At 36.8% G+C, this 20672-nt stretch overlaps 3 protein-coding genes across 3 annotated transcripts in view; 2 read left to right on the top strand and 1 right to left on the bottom strand.

The window, feature by feature from the left end:
• The first annotated feature begins 2250 nt into the window (after positions 1 to 2250).
• On the top strand, positions 2251 to 3180 carry LOC100965070 (olfactory receptor 7A17-like). The gene has a single exon (XM_012813984.1). The coding sequence runs from the start codon at positions 2251 to 2253 to the stop codon at positions 3178 to 3180; it is 930 nt and encodes a 309-aa protein (XP_012669438.1).
• Positions 3181 to 4675: 1495 nt separating this feature from the next.
• On the bottom strand, positions 4676 to 14506 carry LOC100964762 (olfactory receptor 7A17-like). Its single transcript, XM_012813983.2, has 4 exons — positions 13610 to 14506; positions 13384 to 13400; positions 5741 to 5809; positions 4676 to 4688 (listed from the first exon to the last, which is right to left on the bottom strand). Exons 1-4 carry the CDS (start codon positions 14504 to 14506, stop codon positions 4676 to 4678), a joined length of 996 nt encoding a protein of 331 aa, XP_012669437.2.
• A 1571-nt stretch (positions 14507 to 16077) lies between these two features.
• Positions 16078 to 20672, top strand: part of LOC100964446 (adhesion G protein-coupled receptor E2-like) — a 61451-nt gene continuing 56856 nt past the window's right edge. Inside the window, 1 exon segment of the mRNA XM_012813982.2 lies at positions 16078 to 16135. Within this exon segment, the coding sequence (XP_012669436.1) occupies positions 16078 to 16135 (58 nt within the window).

The raw sequence follows: 20672 nt of genomic DNA, 5'->3' as shown, positions 1-20672 counted from the left end.
TTTTTTTTTTTTCTTTTTTGCAGTTTTTGAACCCACCACCTCCAGCATACAGGGCTGGCACCCTACTCCTTTGAGCCACAGGTACCGCCCTATTGGGCAGATTTTTAAATATTCCCTAAACACAAGGCAGAGAATAGCCATGTCAAAATGGAGCCTCAAGCTTAAATGCATATGGGAGATTTCCCAAAGCAATCAGCAAAAAACAAAGAGATGATGCAATGCAATTCCTGAGACATCTTTGTAACCGTATTAATAAAGCACAAATGCCACAACTTCTGGACAGAGGGACTCCATAGACATTCAAGTTTCAGTGGTTACAAGGCCACATTGTTCCTTGACACCCTCTGACATAATCTTTGATCAATCTCCTCTTGCTTATTCCCCTGCCACACTGGTTTCCTTCTGGCCTTGAACACCTGACAGAAGCACCTTCCTCAAGATGTCTCATTGATTGTTTATTCTGCCTTGCACACAACTCCAGGGAGCTTTGCAACTCCTTCTGTGTCTTCATTATGACCTCAGTTCAATTGTCACCTTTCTTGTAGCTCTTACTTGAATGCCCAGTAAAAATTTTTAAAACACCCCATTCATGCTTTTCTTTTTACCTTCTTTCTTTTTCTTCATAGGATTCTTCACCATCTAACATAGCATGTGTTTTATTTTAACTTTCTTATTTGCTTATATTTTATCTTTGTCATTAGATTGTAGAGATTTTCTGTTTTATAGCACCATTCACCCATTGCCTCTAAACAGTACCTGGAACATGTCAAAATTTACTTTATATTCCTCAAATTAATGAAATATTTTCTCATTTAAACTTTAGAATACAGGTTGGGTGCTCGTGCCTGTAACACTAGTACTTTGGGAAACTGAGGTGGAAGGATTGCTTGAGGCTAGGAGTTTAACACCAGCCTAAACAGGAAGGAGATCCTGTCTTTACAGAAAACAAAAAAATTAACTAGGCATGATGTCACATGCCTGTAGTCTCAGCTACTCAGAAGGCTGAGGCAGGAGGATAGCTGAAGCCCAGGAGTTTCAGGTTGCAGTGTTCGATGATGATACCAATACCCTCTAGCCTAGGTGACAAAGAGAGACTCTGTCTCAAAAAAAAAAAAAAAAAAAAAAAACAACACTTTAGAATACACACCATCTGGGAAAAGTTAAGAGCAGGAAAGGAAAACAAATTAAATAAAGTAAATGAACTAATAAATAAGCTAATGAACCTATAAAAAAAGAAAGAAAGAAAGAAATTCCAGGCTAGGCACCTGTAGCTCAAGAGGCTAAGGCGCCAGCCACATACACCAGAGCTGGCAGGTTTGAATCCAGCCTGGGCCTGCTAAACAGCAATGACAACTACAACCAAAATATGGCTGGGTGTTATGGTGGGCGCCTGTAGTCCCAGCTACTTGGGAGGCTGAGGCAAGAGAATTGCTTAAGGAGTTGGAGGTTGCTGTGAGCTGTGATGTCACAGCACTCTACCCAGGGCAACAGCTTGAGGCTCTGTCTCAAAAAAAAAAGAAAGAAAGAAATTCCAAATGATCCCCTAACAGGGAACAAATTCATGCCCAAAATATAGAAATCAACTTCTTGTAAAATAGATGTTACCAGAAATTGGGATGATTGAGTTGAGAGCTGGGGAGATAGAGGTCAAAATTATGGTTTGATAGGAGGAGAAATTTTAAGCAATTTATATTCACTTGTGGGAACTTCTGGCCCAGGACAATAGAAGGGTAGGGTAGTAAGAAATGGTTCTATTCTAGATCTGTCTCCTGACATTGCCAAAGTCCTCACATTAATGAAAATGCAAAATGATTCTCATTCTGAAAAACTTAAAATATATTTAAGAATGTGTATATCCTAAAACCTATGGTCTTCTTACTATGTTTTTATATTAAATTGTCACACAGGTTCAATAAAAAGGAGATCTATAGGACAGCATGATGACTACAAGTTGATGATATATTTTTTAAAAGGGAATGTTTTATATTCTCACCTCAAAAATGATGACTACATAAGGTGATGTAGACTGTCAATCAGCTAGATTTAACCATTACACAATGTATATATACTTCAGAATAACAAATTGAAAAAGATACTTACATTTTCACTTTTCAACTTAAAAATAACAAAAGTTTTAAAGTAGAAATTAACATACTTACTTTAAAACATAAGTAATAGCACTTCTGACAGGTTTGGAATGCAAGTTTGTGTCATGTTCTCTTTCTCATTTTTGGTATTCACATCGACCAGATGGAAGGAGGGAATGATACACAGATTTCAGAATTTCTTCTTCTGGGATTTTCAGAGAAACCAGAATTGCAGCCCATCCTTTTTGGGCTGTTCCTGTCCATGCACCTGATCACCATGTTTGGGAACCTGCTCATCATCCTGGCCACAGTCTCAGATTCCCACCTCCACACCCCCATGTACTTCTTCCTCTCCAATCTGTCCTTTTCTGATATCTGTTTGGTTTCTACCACTGTCCCAAAGATGCTGGTGAATATCCAGACACGGAGAAAAACCATAACCTATACAGGCTGCATAATCCAGATGTACTTTTTTGTACTCTTTGCAGGGCTGGACAGCTTACTCCTGACGGTCATGGCCTATGACCGATTTGTGGCCATCTGTCAGCCCCTTAACTACATGGTCATCATGAACCCCAGGCTCTGTGCACTGCTGGTTGTGGCATCCTGGATCATGAGTGCCCTGAATTCCCTGTTAGAAAGCTTAGTGGTGCTATGGATGTCCTTCTGTACAGACTTGGAAATCCCCCACTTTTTCTGTGAAATTAATCAGGTGGTCCACCTGGCCTGTTCTAACAGCTTTTTTATTGACATGATGATGTATTTTTCAGCTATGCTGCTGGGTGGTGGTTCCCTGGTCGGGATCCTTTACTCTTACTCTAAGATAGTTTCCTCCATACGTGCAATCTCCTCAGCTCAGGGGAAGTATAAAGCATTTTCCACATGTGCATCTCACCTCTCAGTTGTCTCCTTGTTTTATTGTACAAGCCTAGGGGTGTACCTCAGTTCTGCTGCCACCCACAACTTACACTCCAGTGCAACAGCCTCGGTGATGTACACAGTGGTCACTCCCATGCTGAACCCCTTCATCTACAGTCTGAGGAATAAAGACATAAAGAGAGCCCTGAACCAATTCTTAAGGGGGAAGATATAAAAAAGATCATTTTGTCAAGAAGTGCCTGTGATTTCAATGCTCTAAGCCCCAGACCCCGAAATTATGAGTCATTAATCAGATTATGGAGGTAGAATTTTCTCCTTCTATTTATTTCCTGATTTTTCAATTTCTTTAATCTTAACTGCTTAAGAGAATTTAATCTGTTCCTTTAGAAAGATTTTTGCTTTATGATATCCAACTGAATTTCCCATAGTTATTTTCACACTATAGTCAAAAACTTTTTGGAGATTGCTATTTATCTTACACTGTGTTAACCCTACAGAATCAACCACATTTAGCAACTATAAAATAATTTATGTAATTTTATTGTACGTGAGTATCTAATACCACAGGTTTTCACTTTTGAGTTTGTCATTCCTTTCTCTATCATTACCTTAACTGCTTTTCTTGTAATTTATACGTAGTCATGGCATTTTATTCCTCTTATTAGCACCCTCTCCTTGATTCAGCTCTGTATCCATAGTACCTACTATACTTCCTAACACAGAGTAAGAAGACAAAATTTACTTATCAAATATATATTCCAAGTGTAGTCTACACAGAAAGAAACACTTATATAAATCAATTGACTTCATATGGCCTTAGTTTCAGAAATGATGTTAAAAACAATGAGTAAAAGTTACACTCAGACATGGAATTATTATGGAAGACTTGTTTTGCTTATGCGTATTATTCATTTAAATGTGGAAGCTTGCTATCCACATACAATAAGGTTTGTTCATCTGAGTGAATGTTTGGTATCATAGTCTACATTGTATCATCTTTCTGTTTCCACTTAAAGTTTTTCACTGCTACCCATAAACACGGCTTATTCCATTGTTCTAACAAATATATCCCCCTTTAAAAATTTTTGTCATAAGCATTTAAGTGCAAGTAAGTGAAAAATATGTGTATTCACACTATCATCAATTGTTTTTTCACTCTTAGTGTCTAAATTCTCTTGAATTTTCATGATCAAATTATGACTCATGCAATAGCTTTAATTTCTGACCATTATTGCCTCTGGGAAGAGAGAAGTGTTTCAGAGTCACAATTTGTTCATACAAAAACAGATATGTTCTTTCAAATTCTCCTCAACACCTTTAAGAAATCTAAAAGGTAGTTTCATTGCAATTCAGTCATCTGAAGTAAATAAAAGTATCCAGGCAATTATGCTTTCAATTATCAGAAAAATATACCAAAAAATAAAGGGCAAAAAGTCTTGGAAGTTTTCAAACTGGAGGTTAAGACATATAATTTCAAGGAGACCAAAATACTCAGTCCAGAAGGCTATGTAAAACTAGTTAGTTATTTTTTGACACCAAGAGCAATTTCAGAGAGAGGAAGATCAAGAGAAATAGTGTGATCTCACAATGCTTCTTGCAGGCAATGAACATCAGATGACTGTTCACATTCTGTCAGGCAAAACATGTCACATGTTAAGGCTCAATGTCCATCATTCTAGGGAAATACACTCTTCCTGATTTAGGTCTCATCAAGGTCCAGATCTAAGGGTGGAGAAGTATAAAATTCCTAAAGACAATGGATGATTTAATAAGTGAACAAAAAGTAAAATTATGTAGCCATAGAAAGATACATTCAAATATTTTATAACATTTATTAAATGCATGCTATAAGCTTGCAAAAAGGACCATGAGTGTTCCATGAAGTATTGGAGGAGTTCCCAGAAGATTTGGAGGAAATATTTTGTGCATCATGAAACATCAGACTTATGGATATTCTGATGAATAAAAGATAGTAGAAGAGCTTAAAAGAGTTGGAAAATTCTGAAACACCATGTTCCCCTCAGGTGACAGAGAGAATGTTCCTATATTGAACAAAGCATATGATAGACTCTCAAGCACTCTCTTCTCTTGTGAGGACCTGGGAGAAGATCTTCACTTCAAGAACTTGCTGCCTCTCAAAAGCAAGATAATTTTAAACTCATTTCCCATCACACACACACACACACACACACACCTTTCTGGTATCCAATGAGTTTACTAAATGATGAACATGGACATAGTCACAATACCTGCAAGCCACTAAACATCTAATCTATGCCAGGTAATTTCCAGTGAGCTTTAAATTATTACCTAATCCTCACATAAACTCCGTAAGGTAAGCAGAATTTCTAAAACTTTGACTTGCTGTCATTAGGGAAACACTCAAAGGGCAAAGTATACTTGTTTATGTAAAAGTTGTGTTACCTCATCCAAAATTTGACCACCTAAAGTCAGGCATGAGCTGAGTGTGGTGGCTCATGCCTGTAATCCTAGCACTCTGGGAGGCCAAGGTGGGTGGATTGCTTGAACTCATGAGGTTGAGACCAACCTGAGCAAGAGCAAGATACTGTCTCTAAGTAAATAGCTGGAAAAAATAAAATAAATAAATAATAGACATTGTGGCAGGCACCTGTTCCCAGCTACTTGGGAGGTTGAGGCAAGAGGATTGCTTGAGTCCAAGATTTTGAGTTTTCTGTGAGCTATGAAGCCACAGCACTCTACCCAGGGTAACAAAGTGAGACTCTGTTTCAATAAATAAATAAATAAAGTCAGACGTAAGGTGCATGATAGGATTTTTGGTGGAGAAAGCCTCAAAATACTTACCCCTGACACTGGACCACAGCCTTTGCTGTCAAAGTTTGGTCCACAAAGCAGGTCAGGCAGCACCAACATCAATAGGAAAGTAGTTACAAAAGCAGGGGGAATGGACTCATCTTAGGTTTTGAACAAGATATTCAAGTGGATCATATATACAGTGGAGGTGGATATATTCTAGTCTAGAATAGTCTCTCAATCTCTGCAGTACAACAGTTTTTTGGACAACTTGTGTGATGTGGGATGCTCTGTGCATTTTAGGATGTTGACCAGCATCCCTGACTTCAATTCACTAGGTACCATAGTACCTTCCCAGTTGTGATAACCAAAAAGCTGACTAGACATTTCCAAGTGCCTCTGGAGACACAGTCTTCCCAGTTGGGAACCACTAATGTAGACAAAGGGAAAATTTTTGATGGATTTTTAACCAAAGCTCAGTTCATAACTATTAGCAGATTGTTTAACCCTTTTGCTTCCTAATCCTGCAAGTGCAGAGCTTCCTAATAGTATGACATCATAGAATGGAAATGTGTAAAAATAAGACATGGACATGGTCTTACATGAAGAAAACCTTAAAGACTTCACAGAAAAACTGTTAGAACTGATAAACAAATTCCTTATTTGAAATCAACATACAGAAGTCAGAAGTGTTTGTAACACTAACAATCAACTATCTGAAAATAAGAAAACAATTTCATTTAAAATATCATTGAGGGATCACACTTATGGTTCATCTTATAAGGGTACATATGACTCTTTCTAAATGTAGAATATAAATGTCTTAACACAATAACTAAGAAAATGACATGAAGGTTATGTTAGCCAGTTGGATGAAAATATTTCACATTATATATAAAAATAACACACTGTACCCCATGACTGTATTAGTGTACACAGCTATGATTTAATAAAAATAAATCATGGAGCTGGGATGACACATAAAAAAGGTACATAAACTGATAAAGGATGATAGGCAGCCTTTAAATAAACCCTAATATTTACCATCAATAATTTTCCACACTGGTATTAAGAAGATGCAATGGAAAAAAGACAGTGTCTTCAGTAAATGATATCGGGAAAACTGAATAGCACAGGCAGAAGAATGAACTTAGACCATTCAAGTTCATTCACCATATACAAAATATACAAAAATCAACTTACACCATATACAAAAATCAACTCAAAGTCAATAAAAGGATTAAATGTAAGAGCTGAAACTGGAAAACTACTCAAAGAAAACGAGGATAAATCTTCATGAGATTAGTCTCACCAGTGATTTCTTGGATAGGACCTAAAAAACACAGGAAACAAAAGCAAAAATAGGCAAATGGGATTTCATCAAACTAAAAAGCTTTTGCACAACAGGGAATTATTTAACAGAGTAAAGACACTGCAAGAAAATGTTTGCAAGCCGTATATCTGATAAGGGGCTAATATCCAAAATATATAAGGAACCCAAACAACTCAATAGAAAGAAAACAAATAACCCAATGAAAACATAGGCAAAGTATCTGATTGTATATTTTTCAAAAGAAGAGAATGAATGGCCAGGGCACATATGAAAAAATGCTCAACATCTATAATCATCTGGTATATAGAAATTCAAACTACAGTGAAACTTCACTTCAATGGTGATGCCTATTATCAATGGTAATAAGTGTTGGCAAGAAGGTAGAGCAAAAGGATCCATTATAAATTATTCCTGGGAATAGTACATACACGTAGGAAAATAATATGGAGTTTCCTCAAAAAATTAAAATGTTACTAGAACTACCATATGATCCCACAATCCCACTTCCAGGAATATAGCCAAAGAAACTAAAAATGATATGTCAAAAAGATTGATATCTTCTTGCAGATGCACTTCCATGTTCATTGCTGCATAATTTAAAATACCCTAAATATGGAAGCAACCTAAGTGTACAATAATGAATTAATAGATAATGAAAACATTGCATTATGTATACAATGAAAAAAACATTCGTCCTTAAGAAAGAAGGAAATGCTGTCATTCATAACAACATGGATGGAACTGGAGGACATTATGCTAATGGAAAAGAGAAAAATAAATATAATCTTATACATTCTCACTTATATGTGGAATCTAAAAATGTTGATTGCATAGACACAAAGCATAGAAAGGTGGTTACCAGAGGCTGGGGTCTCACTCTTGCTCAGATTGGTCTTGAAATTCCTGGCCTCAAGCAATCCTCCCAGAGCCACCTCACCTGGCCAAATGTTTAGCAATTTTGAAATATGCAATACTTATGATCAACTGTGGTCACCATTCTATACAAAAGATCATTAAAACTTATTTCTCCAGTGTAAAAAGGAGGAAAATTCATAAACATTTGAAAATTAAATGACAGATGTCTAAATAATCCATAGTTCAAGGAGAAAGTTATCAACAGAAATTAGAAAATATTTAGAACTAAACAAAAATGAATATAAAATATATTAAAAATTGTGGCATTATGTTAGTGAAAGGACTGAGTAGGAGAACCCAACATTTATCCCCCCCCCAAAAGAATAAAAAATAAAATAGCAAAAAAAAATTTTTAATAGGAGCAAATTTAATCAAGAAAGTGAAAGACTGCTACACTGAAAATTATAAACCTTTGCTGAAAAGAAAACTAAATGGAAAAATATCCAATTATCATTGATTGGAAGAAATAATATTGTTCAAATTTACATACCACCCAAAGGAAGCAACAGATTCAATACAATTCATATGAAAATGCCAATGAATGCATACCACTATCTGATGCCAAAATCTGTTACAGAGCTATAGTAATCAAAACAGCATGGCATGGAATCAAAATAGTGGGTATGTGGTACACTTCCTGTGTAAAAGACATAGTTATAATTTAGGCTTTACCTTAAAAATGTAAACAATGGAAACCTAATTGTATGTATCCTTATATTAATTGGGGGGGGCGGGGGGAAGCCAAGCATATCAATCAGAGGAACAGGATATGGAGCCCAGAAATACAATTGATATTGGATGATGGTGCAAAGAATACACAATGGGGAATGAACAGTCTCTGCAATAAACAGTGTTAGGAAAAGTAGAATCCGTCTTCAACAGCTTGGTGATGACAAAGAAAAGCCATGAGATTGGAGACCAAGAGATGAAAAAGGAATGGAATCATTTGAGAAGTAAAAGAAAACAAATCTTAATAACCATGCATTTATTAACAGCAAGGAACTGTGCTAAACTTATTATAAATATTAAGTCTGTTGACTCCTAGGAAGAGGTGGCATTTGAAATGAAAATTAAAAAGACAGAAGCAACCCAAATGCCCATCAATCCATTGAATGGATTAACAAATTCTGGTATATGTATACCACAGAATACTATTCAGAAATAAGAAAAAATGGAGACTTTACATCTTTTTCATGCTTACCTGGATGGAGTTGGAACACATTCTTCTTAGTACAGTACTTCAAGAATGCAAAAAAGTATCCAATGTACTCAATACTATTATGAAACCAATATATAAACACTCATACAAATGATAAAACATAAATATAGTCTAGCAAGAGGGAGGTGAGAGGACGGCGGGGGGGAGAGTAATTAGTGAGGGAGAGCACTTGGTGGGATTTCACCTAATGTGCACAATGCCAGGGTATATTTCAAAATAACTAAAAGTAAATTATAAATGTCCTACCACAAAAAATAAGTAAGTGAGGTAATGGTTATGTTAATCAGTTTGATTTAAGCATTCCACATTGCATATCAAATCATCACATTGTACCCCATAAATGTGTACAGTTCTGATTTTAATTAAAAATTAAATTTAAAAAAAAGACAGAAGAATCTGAGGAGAGGGAGAATTGAGCTGCAAGTTTCATTTTGAATGTTTATAAGATGAGGTTAGGAGAGATGAGGTTCCTCTAGCCAGATGCAGGACTCAATAAAAAAATAATAACACCTCCATCCATGCCTATACTGAACACTGTGAGGGACAAGAGCAGAAGATACATTTATAGCTCCCTGTACATGTTCATCAGATACAATCCCCTCTTATTACTCCAGTATCTAAGCATCTGATTTCCCTGTGGGACACTGGTTTGGACAAAACCAAAATTTTTCTCACTGATTCTTTATGTCCAAGACTCTAAGTTATAAGTCAGGTAAATCCAGATTTTCTTATTTCTTCAGGAACTCACTTGCTTTCCAGAGTTCTAACCTTCTAGCAATTTATCCTTCCTTTGAGTTAAAGTTTCCTCTCAAACCTAATAGTCACAAAGTACCTGTCTTGATTAATTCCTTAGGATTTTCAAAGCACTAACATAGTTCCTGGTATCTCCAGAAAATTGCTATTCCCTTCTACAATAAGGGAAAAATGTTGTTCTGATGTAAAATCATGGCCACTACACTCCTTGGCTTCAGGACACTTTCGGGAAAATGATTAGAAATTTTATACGTATGTCATAAACTAAGAGCTTCGTGTAATCTCTCAATATGTTTTTTTCATTATAAGAGCTATCCTTAGATCTTCTTATGCAGCATGCCTTGAACTTAGCACTTCATAGATATTTTCTGATGTAATTGTCACAAAATTCCATTCTGTTGGGGTAGTACTATTATCAACTTCATTTTCCATTGCAGAAAAGGGGTTCCAAAGGACTCAGTTTATTATCTTGTGTTACTTTTAGAAATTAGGAAACTGAGGCTCAAGGACATTAAATGACAGTTATATAATAAAACTTATTGAGCACTTTGTTGAATTATGTATGAATGAAACTGTAAAGTATATACTCAGTTTATGTATGGATGCTTTTTTTTTTTTTTGAGACAGAGTCTCACTTTGCTGTCCCAGGTTGAGTGCTATGGCATCGCAGCTCACAGCAACCTCAGACTCTTGAGCTCAAGCGATTCTTTTGTCTCAGCTTCCTAAGTAGCTGGGACTATAGGCACCTGCCACAATGCCCAGCTATATTTTAGAGGTAAGGTCTTTCTCTGAGTCAGGCTGGTCTTGAACTCGTGAGCTCAGGCAATGTACCTACCTTGGCCTCCCAGAGTGCTAGGATTACAGGCGTGAGCCACTACGCCCAGTATGGATGCTTTAATCCAGCATATTGTACACTTTAAATCTGTATAGTTTATCATATATATTTGTACCTGAGTAAATTAATTAAAAGAAAAAGTATGTGTGTATAATGGTGCATTACTCAGTGTACGATCCAGGGCACAGTGATCAGAGTTACACCTAACATGGATGGGGAAGAAAGCAAAGTGTCATTCATAGATAGGAACAGTTCCATTATATTAAGGCAGTTCTTAATTGACAAGCTTAATTTTCTGTAAAGTAGGAATTAATCTCAACATAGAAATGGAGTAAACTGATCACGAGTTGAGTCAGGATAGAAGTGCACAGAAGTGCCACATGCAACACCATAAATAAGTCTTAGCAACGTGATTCAGATCCGTAGCTGGATACAGTCTCCTGCGGAGGCCAGCAGAGCTCAGAGTAACTCCCCACTGCACAGTCTCATTGGACTGTAATGGCAGTATATTAAACCATTTGACTTCAGACACACTAATAGTTAACTATACAATAATTGAAGTGAGCAGAATGGAGGGCGATTATAATAATCTGCTATTTTTATTTTTGGCATCTGTTCTGATATTTAAAGATGCCAACCGCAGTTACCCTGTGATTCAATTTTATTTTCAATAACTGTGTTCAAAAATGACTATGCCAAGATTCCCTTCTAAGTAACAAGGAGTGGTTGGAGGAAAATACTTGTTTGTGCAAGAAAAGTTGTGACCCTGAAACATGTGAATGGCCAGGAATTCAAAGTCTTTCGTGAGCCATACTTTAATCATGAAAACTAAGGAAATGTTTAAGGATAAAGAAGAAATATAATGGGTGGTATTGGTTTTTTTTATTCTCTGCTACTTTAGTGATGATGACAAAATTTAGAAAAGGGGATATTTCTGAGAAGTCAAGGACCAAAAATGAGAGAATTTTCTGAGACATGAACAAAAGGAAGCAGAGCCCAGGTTCTGTGTGGGCAACATGGCCTTTATTCAGTCAGATGCTAGTGGGCAGGGTTTGAAAAAGAAGTCAGCACGTGGGTTAAGGTGGAGGTTGGGGGTTGGGTAGGGATGGGCATGCTCATTCCTTCTTGGGCAGGACAATTATATTGGGGGGGGTTCCTATATTTGGCCCTACCAATTTCACTGATAACAACACAAACAGCCACATTTGTAGACAGAACTGGATATTTTCAAGCAGAAACAAGAAGTTAATCATAAAAAATTTAAATATACCAAACAAACCTGCACCCCAATGAATGAACACCACACACATGGACACCAATCCTTCATATAAGTGGATGTACAGCTTGAAAAAATATTTTTCATAATAATGCAACATATAATTTAAAACTTTGCTTCTCATATTTGAGGTCATCTGTCACTCTGTAGCCATACTGGTTGAATCTGCTGGTACAAATTTGTCTTTTGTGTAGACTCCACTTGGAGACATGTACATGTAGTTGAGAACCAATTTTTGACAGGGACTGTTTGGAGCTCTATGGATGAGAGCTTAATAAGAGCACAAGAGCCTGATGAGAGAGTAAACCTCAACAACTCATTATAAAATAAACTTGTATCTTAAAGTCTTCATTTCAGGAGGAGCAGTCAAAATAGTAATATCGAAAATGATGATAGAAGTGCAAGTAAAAACCTATGGTCTTGGATTTTCTTGTACTATAAAATTACATAAGTGCCCTTAGTCACTAAGTGCAATTTTTCCAAAGGAGCAGTAAAACACATGAATATTCCTTTCGTAAAATTTAAAGAAACACGCTGTTACAGATGCCATGTAAGATGAAATTATGCTAAATAAATCCATGCTATCCTTTGATGTGCATAGATGTCAATAGGAATTTCCAGGTATTTCTGATCCAAGGTTGGAAATAACATTGTGAAAAATAGGAAAACAACAAAAGAAAAAAGTGTCTGATAACAGAGCCTAGTTGTGGGAAGTAGATAGGTTGACTGTTCAGTGGGATGCCTCACCTCAGTCCAGGAGTATCCAGGGGAAAGCCTGCAGAGGCACAATCCCTGAGGGTTCATCAAGACCAGGGATGATGAGAAGAATTTGAACTTGCCTGGACAGATGGACTATCCCTGCCTGCTGAGCGTCAACAGGTGGGGCGGGACCGAAACGAGCCAAATCCTTTGAACTCCTGATATGCAGTTACATTAGGGAGCCTGGTTTACTCTCCCTGTGGGGACAAAACTGGTTTTCCCCTCCCCCTTTCTAATTACACCACCAGCTGTTTGTTAGCAAACCCCTACCTTTATCCAGCCACTCTCTCTCCAGCCAATCTTCATGCAGACTTGGGGTTCTTTTAAACCTATCTTTTGGCATTTTTGCATTTTGCATATAAGCTTTTGTTAGAAATCAATAAAAGTTTTCTGAAGAAGCCAGAGAATTGCTGCATTGTCTTGGTCTGCTGCTTGGCCTGAGATAACATCAGCCTTTCTGCAAGTGTTCTCAGACTATGTGTTTTAAACTGACCTAGGTTATGTTTCCTCAGCATCATTTCCTACTCAATTCTCAAACCAGGTCGGGGTCCACACATCATGACCCCCAGCACCTAGTGAAGTTAATTAAATCATATAGATAAGGTCATGTCATAAATGGAGATTGCAGAAAAATAGAAGGACTAGGTTCCACTTCCACAATTTGACCAAAGAATCACAATTTCTGGCTCCAAGGCTTTGGGTCCTACAATCACCGGTGGTTCTTCAGGTGCAATACAACTGGTGCTTTTATAGCTTCCCTCCCAAAGAGTCTTTTCAGAGCCTGCTTTATGTCTTTATTTCTCAGACTGTAGATGAAGGGGTTCAGCATGGGAGTGACGACTGTGTACATCAAAGAGGCTGTTGCACTGGAGTGTGAGTTGTGGGTGGCAGCAGAACTGAGATACACCCCTAGGCTGGTGCAATAAAACAATGAGACCACTGAGAGGTGAGACACACAGGTAGAAAACGCTTTATACTTCCCCTGAGCTGAGGAGATTCCATATATGGAAGAAACAATCTTAGAGTAAGAATAAAAGATCCCAGCAAGTGGACAACCAGCTAGCAACACAGCTGCAAAATAAATCACCATGTCATTGAGAAATGTATCAGAACAGGCAAGGTGGACCACTTGGTTAAGTTCACACAAAAAGTGGGGGATTTCCAAGTCTGTACAGAAGGACAGCCGTAACACCATTAAGCTTTGTAACAGAGAATGCAGAGCACTCATGATACTGGGTACCAGAACCAGCAGTCCGCAGAGCCTGGGGTTCATGATGACCGTGTAGTGCAGAGGATGACAGATGGCCACATACCGGTCATAGGCCATCACAGTCAGGAGGAAGTCATCTAATCCTGCAAAAAGCAATAAAAAGTACATCTGGGTGATGCAGCCTGCATAGGTAATGACTTTACTCTGCATGAGAATGTTCACCAGCATCTTTGGGATGCTTGTGGAAGTGAAACAGATGTCTACAAAAGACAGGTTGGAGAGGAGGAAGTACATAGGTGTGTGGAGGTGGGAGTCTGAGACTGTGGCCAAGATGATGAACAGGTTTCCAAACACAGTGATCAAGTACATGGACAGGAACAGCCCAAACATGACGGGCTGTAATTCTGGTTCCTCTGAAAATCCCAGAAGAAGAAATTCTGAAATTCGTGTATTATTTGTTGGTTTCATGTGGTTGATGTGGCTATCAGTGAAGAGAAAAATAACATGACTGATCTTCATATAGATAGGTAATACTCACATATATATACATATTTTGTAGTCAAGAAATTCATTTATTTATTTTTTGTGTGTATGGATCTGGTCCCTTTTAGAAGATTCTCATGTATTGCTGCTAGTCATTTTTTTATTTTTTATTTTTATGGATACATAATAGTTATACAAATTTTGGGGATATATGTGATATTTTAATACAAGCATACAATGTTTAATGATCAAATTTGGATGATATCCATCACCTCCAACATGTTAATCCATCTTTTCCCCCAAGAGGTCACTATTTTACATTTTTAAGGACAAATTATTCTATGCATTTGAAGAATTTATATTTAGTGTGGACCATGTTCCAGACAGTGTCTAGGGAATAACTGCAGGGCACTGAAAAACAAAAGTCCTTACAATCTGATGATGGAAAAAGAATATAAGCATATAAATATATAGTCACTGCTTTAAAGGAAACAAATTGATAAAAACAAAGAGTGGGCAGAAGTGATGTTTTTATGACAGTCCAGGCAATAGACAAGATGATATTTTGACAGAGAAGGTAAGACCCACGAGTTTATCTGGGGATATATGTGCCAGCCAGGAGCTTCAGACTGTGCAACGATTAAAAGGAAAATGCTTTTTCAGATGCTCAAGTCCAAAAAGAAAGCCAGTGGACAAGGTGAAAGAGAAAGGGAGGTGATGAGAGGTGACATAGGATGCTAAAAAACAAGGAGGTCTTGCTGCTGCTTCAAAAAACCTAGACACAGGGAGTCTCTCATGCACACATTGTTCCTTCTACTTTGTTTCATGTCAAAGGCCATCCTTGAACCAAGCTAAACTTCTGCATTTATTGGTTAGCATTCAGATATGTGTATTCTAAGAGTTACATTTTGGAATATATGACATCAAGTACCCCTGCTCTGAGGACTGTTCATGGCCCCACAAAACACACACTCTCAAACTCATTTTCTTTATTCATTCATATGCTGTTGGACACTTGGGCTGATTTCCTATCTGGGCTACTGTGAACAGTGAGGCAATACACGTGGGGATTCAGATGTATCTTTGATATTATGATTTCTTTTCTTTTGGATAAATGCCCAGTAGTGAGATTGCTGGATCATAGGATAGTTCTATTTGTAGTTTTGGGGGAAACTTTCAAATGATTTTCCACAATGGCAGTACCAGTTTACATTCCTACCAACAGTATAAGACCTTCCATTTCTCCACATCTTTGCCAGCATTTTGTTCTTTTTTTTATCTTTTTGAAAATAGCTATCCTAACTGGGTTGAAATGATACCTCATTGTTGTTTTTATTTGCATTTCCCTAATGATTAGTGATGCTGAAGATTTTTGTGGTATATCTGTTGGTCATTTGTATGTCTTTTGACAAATGTTTCTTCAGATTATTTATTTGCCTATGTTCTAATTGAATTGTTTGTTTGATTCTCTTCCAACTACCCCAGGCTGGTACTCTATCTGGTGCCAATGTGAAAGATAGTCACATTGACCCAGGGTGACCTTCTATATTACAACGATGATCACCAAAATTCTAGACATAAACTCCCCTCATGACTCCCTACAGGAGAATGAAGGTAATATTCTTGTAGTTTCTAACATAAGGCTCCACTTTCCATGACTGACTTGTCACTATAACTTCACAATGCTCTGCCCTTGCTCACACTGATTTCTCAAATACTGAACTTGACTTTCAGCTTCAGGAGACCCCAGAGTTTCAATGTTCAGTGCTTTCATAACACTCACTATCTTCTGTTGACTCTCACCTACTGGTCTATTTGGAATTTTTCGTTTTAACATCCCACAGTTAAACACTTCCTGCAAGGCTTAATGTAGCAATAGTGTTTACTTAATTCCATTTCTTTTATCACCTCTAGACTGTGACTGCTCCACTTTACATAGAAATGTACATTCTAGCTTTCATTGTCAAAGAAAGCTAAATATTGTATGAACAATTGTATGAAAAAAATGAGAGAATATAGCAGTGTCCCAGAAATTTCTGATGAGAGAAAGAAACAAGGAGGTTCTAGCATAAGTGTGGAGAGTATGCTAGAAAAATGTTTCCCATATTTAGGAGGTCGGACAATATTCTGTAAGAATTAAATAAAATACAATGAATAAAATGCAAATGAAAAATTTCAGTGCACCATACATAGTAAGGGTGCATAAATTGCTTTGTGCTACTCTTTTCATTCAACCTGTGTGCGTGTGTATTTGTGTGTACATGTATGCTTGATCACAAAGTAAAAGGTATTTTTTAGTTTAGGACATAGTTACAGTTTGGAATCCATAGGAGAGAAAGCAAGAATAGTTTAAAAAGAGGTCCAGTCCCTCACAATGAGAAACAAGTAACAAGCATAAAGCACCCAAGAGAACAGCCCAGTTGTCGGGAGAACAGCCAGCCAGAGAGGAGCTGAAGTCGCCTCCAGACTCCTACGGGCAGACTTGTTGATCCATTTGTCTCATTGTGGAATCTGTATCAGGCCCTGATCTAACTGATATGCCTTTATTCCATATTTTTTGACCACAACTGTTTTCACATGGTAATGAATGATAAATATGGGTACTTGTTATCATGGTAGTTACTGTGCTAAACATGTTTCATATATCACATGAGGCAGTCTCTTTTCTCACTTTTCTTTCTGGTAATTTTTTTTTTCTGTGTTATTCTTGAGCTTTGAACTTTGGTCTCTTTTCTGGCAAATCCAATAGGCATACTGTGTTTGTGGTTCTGTTTCTCTTTCAGCATACAAAATCTCCTCAGACTATGCTCTGTAAAATCCTGCACATACTGGAACAATGTATCTTCTTTATCCATATGATTAACAGCTAGTGACATTACACCACACTCGTGTTTATGTCATTGTACTCTGCCTTTTCCATTATCACATAAAATCCAAGTGAGCTAGGACTTCACCTGCTTTGTTCACTGTGGCGGTTTCACAAAGTTGTACATTTCTACAGAAACAAACTTTAAAAAATTAAGAATATATTAAATAAAATAAGTGGAAGGGAAAATAAAGCCTAGTGATTTATATTGAAATCAAAACTATATTAGATGATATTGAATGAAAATCTAAAATAAATGATCAAAGAAAAGATATAAAATAACCATTCATCACATCAACATGGATCTCTAACTCAAGATTAACTTGGCAAAGACTTGGAAGTAAAAGAATATAACTATATACTTCTTGAAAGCAGTAAGGAAACAGTATCTAAGTTATAATTTTCCCAAGTGCCCATTGACTTGACCCATGACTGGATTAATAAATTATGGTATATGTATACCATGGAATATTATGCAGCCTTTAAAAAGATGGAGACTTTACCTCCTTTACATTTCCACAAATGGAGCTGGAACATATCCTACTTAGTAAAGTATCTCAAGAATGGAAGAAAAAATATCCAATGTATTCAGTACTATTATGAAACCAATTTACAATCACTCATGCTTTCATATGAAGAATAGATCACAACTATGGCCCAAGATGAAGGGAGGGATAGGAGGGAAGGGGGGAGGTCAGATCAAGGGAGGGTGAATGGTGGGATAACACATATGGTGCCTAATGCAAGGGTACATGTCAGATATATTAGTATAGAGTATAAATGTCTATTAAGTAAACGAGATGAGGTATATATTAACCAGTGTTATGTAAGCATCCCTAATTCTATGTGAAATCAACACATTGTACCCCATAAATGCATTAATTTGTACCTGATCTATGTGTTTATGATTTAATAAAAAATCATAAAAGAAAAAAATAAAGTTATAATTTCATCTAATATAAATGTAAATGACTTAAAACTTGCTCATAAAGAACATATAGGGAATCTTGAAATGAATGCAAAAGAATTCATTCCATATAGTAGCAGAAGATGACCACTATTAAAAAAAAATCTGATCACAAAAATGAGAAAAACATTGGTAACACCATGTTTTAAAAATGGCATGTGATGCAAGATGGAAATACATATGAAAGGAAATTTATTGCCACTAAGGATTTAGAAAGCTTTTAAAACTATTCTAAACTACCTAAAAAGTAATGAGGCAGGGAGGTATACAATATGACCAAATGATAGACCTGACTACACAAAATTTATATAGTTTCACATGTCCTCCCTCCAAAAAAAAATCCATAAATATGAGAAAGAAAGAAATGGCAAATTAGTTGGTGAAAAACTCGCTGGTGAAAAACTCTAATTCTTATATTTGAAAGAATGTAATCAAAAACTGGACTAAAAACACTGCAAACCCACTTTACAAAAGCAAAGCTGGAGAGTCTGCACATAGACTATTCACAGTAGAGAAAGGAAAGGATTAACAAATGCCACTTGGATTTATAGCACTTTTTCCCAAACAGTTAGGAATTCCATAATTGTAACACATGAAGAGCTTAATTTCAAAAATTAAGGGGACTAAAAGTGATTTTTGTTACATGGATGCATTGCATTACACTAAAGTCAGGGCTTTCATTGTACCTTCACCAGAGCAGTGAACAGTGTACTCAGTATGTAGTTTTTTATCCTTGCACACAGACTATTGGCAGTAGAGAAAGGAAATGCCTAACAAATCCATAAACAAATTCAGCCTCACAAGAATGGAAATAATTGCAAAGTAAAGCTTGTTATTGTACCCCTTTTCAACTATTAAATAAACATTTTGTCATCTGAATACCTAGCATGAGAACAGATACTGCAAAATGGATGTATGATTCATGAGCTGCTCCTACAAAATAGTATTTATTTGCAAGCAATGCATTGGTCTGGGTTTTGTTTTTTTTTTTTAATGAATACAGGAACAAACTCAAATACACACAAAAACGCACAGAGTTTTTTTAAAATAAAAACTCTCACTTCATATCTCTCCACACTCAGTGTTTTTACTTCCCTGAATTGCAACACTTCTTGAATATGATCTAATTTCACCAACACCACAATATGACTCCCATTCCTTCTTCAGTCTCACTAGTTGGGGATTTCTACACCCATCCTTAATTGTCAATAATGATTCCTGCATAGCTGAGTCTGACAGACACTTCACTTCCTAGTATGTTAAATAAATTAAATATGAATTAATTAGTTAACCAAGGAAACAAATGTAGCAATCTCTTGGTTCTCACCTCAGTTGGATTGGCTCTCAGTTAACCTCAGGGAAACATTGTCAGCTTCCATTCTCTCTTAACGTTTCCTACAGAAACTCAGACTCACCTGGTTAGGGTTTCTGAGAGGAAGGTCTCTGTGTGGAAGTCTGAATTCTATCCTGGATGGTCGATGATAGAAACTGAAGCTCTACTGCCATTCAAGACAGCAAGAAGGAAAAAGCAGTAGGTCCTCTAGTCAGAGATAAAGGACTCCAGGAGAAGCAATTGTGTCTTATCCAGCCCAAGGTTGTATGCTCTGAAGGGTGACAACAGAGGAGATAGTTACAGCTCCCTATATTTGCTCATTAGGTACATTTCCATCTTGTTACTCCAACCTGGAAGCACCTGATTTCCCTGTGGACACTGATCTGGACAGAAAGAGAATTTTTTCTGCTCCAATTTTTGTCTGTTCCCGAGAGATTGGGTCCCTAAGTTAGGTGAATCTAGTTGTGATTTTTTGTTTGCTTTTTTTTTCTTCTCTAATAACTTACCTGTCTTCCAGATGTCCAACCTCTCCAAAGTCTGAGACCATCTTGACTAGGTTCTTAGTATCTTCAAAGCATTGATTGATGGTGGGAACACAGCCCCTGATAACTCCAGAAAATTACCTTTCCCCTCTTCAACAAAGGAAAATCAGTGTTCTTTTGCTATGACACCATGGATATTCTCTTACTTAGATGTATGAAATCTTTGCCAAAACAGTTAGGAATTCTATACTTATAACAAGTTAAGAGCTGTTATTTTGATGCTTCATCATAATTTTTTTAATTGCAAAAATTAAGATGGTATGAGCAATTTTTGTTACATGGATGAATTGTGTCATGCTAAAGTTAGGGCTTTCAGTGTACCCTTCACCAGAATAGTGAACACTGTGCCCCATGTGTAGCTTTTTATCCTTCACCTCTCTGTGAGCCTTCCTCTTCTTAGTTTCCAGTGTCCACTATACCTATTATGACCCTATATATTCCCC

The sequence above is a fragment of the Otolemur garnettii genome, unplaced genomic scaffold (assembly GCF_000181295.1).
Source record: "Otolemur garnettii isolate 467f Iridium unplaced genomic scaffold, OtoGar3 scaffold00415, whole genome shotgun sequence".
Lineage (NCBI taxonomy): Eukaryota > Metazoa > Chordata > Mammalia > Primates > Galagidae > Otolemur > Otolemur garnettii.
The sequence above is the reverse complement of the archived record's forward strand: the minus strand, read 5'-3'. Positions and strand labels throughout refer to the sequence as shown.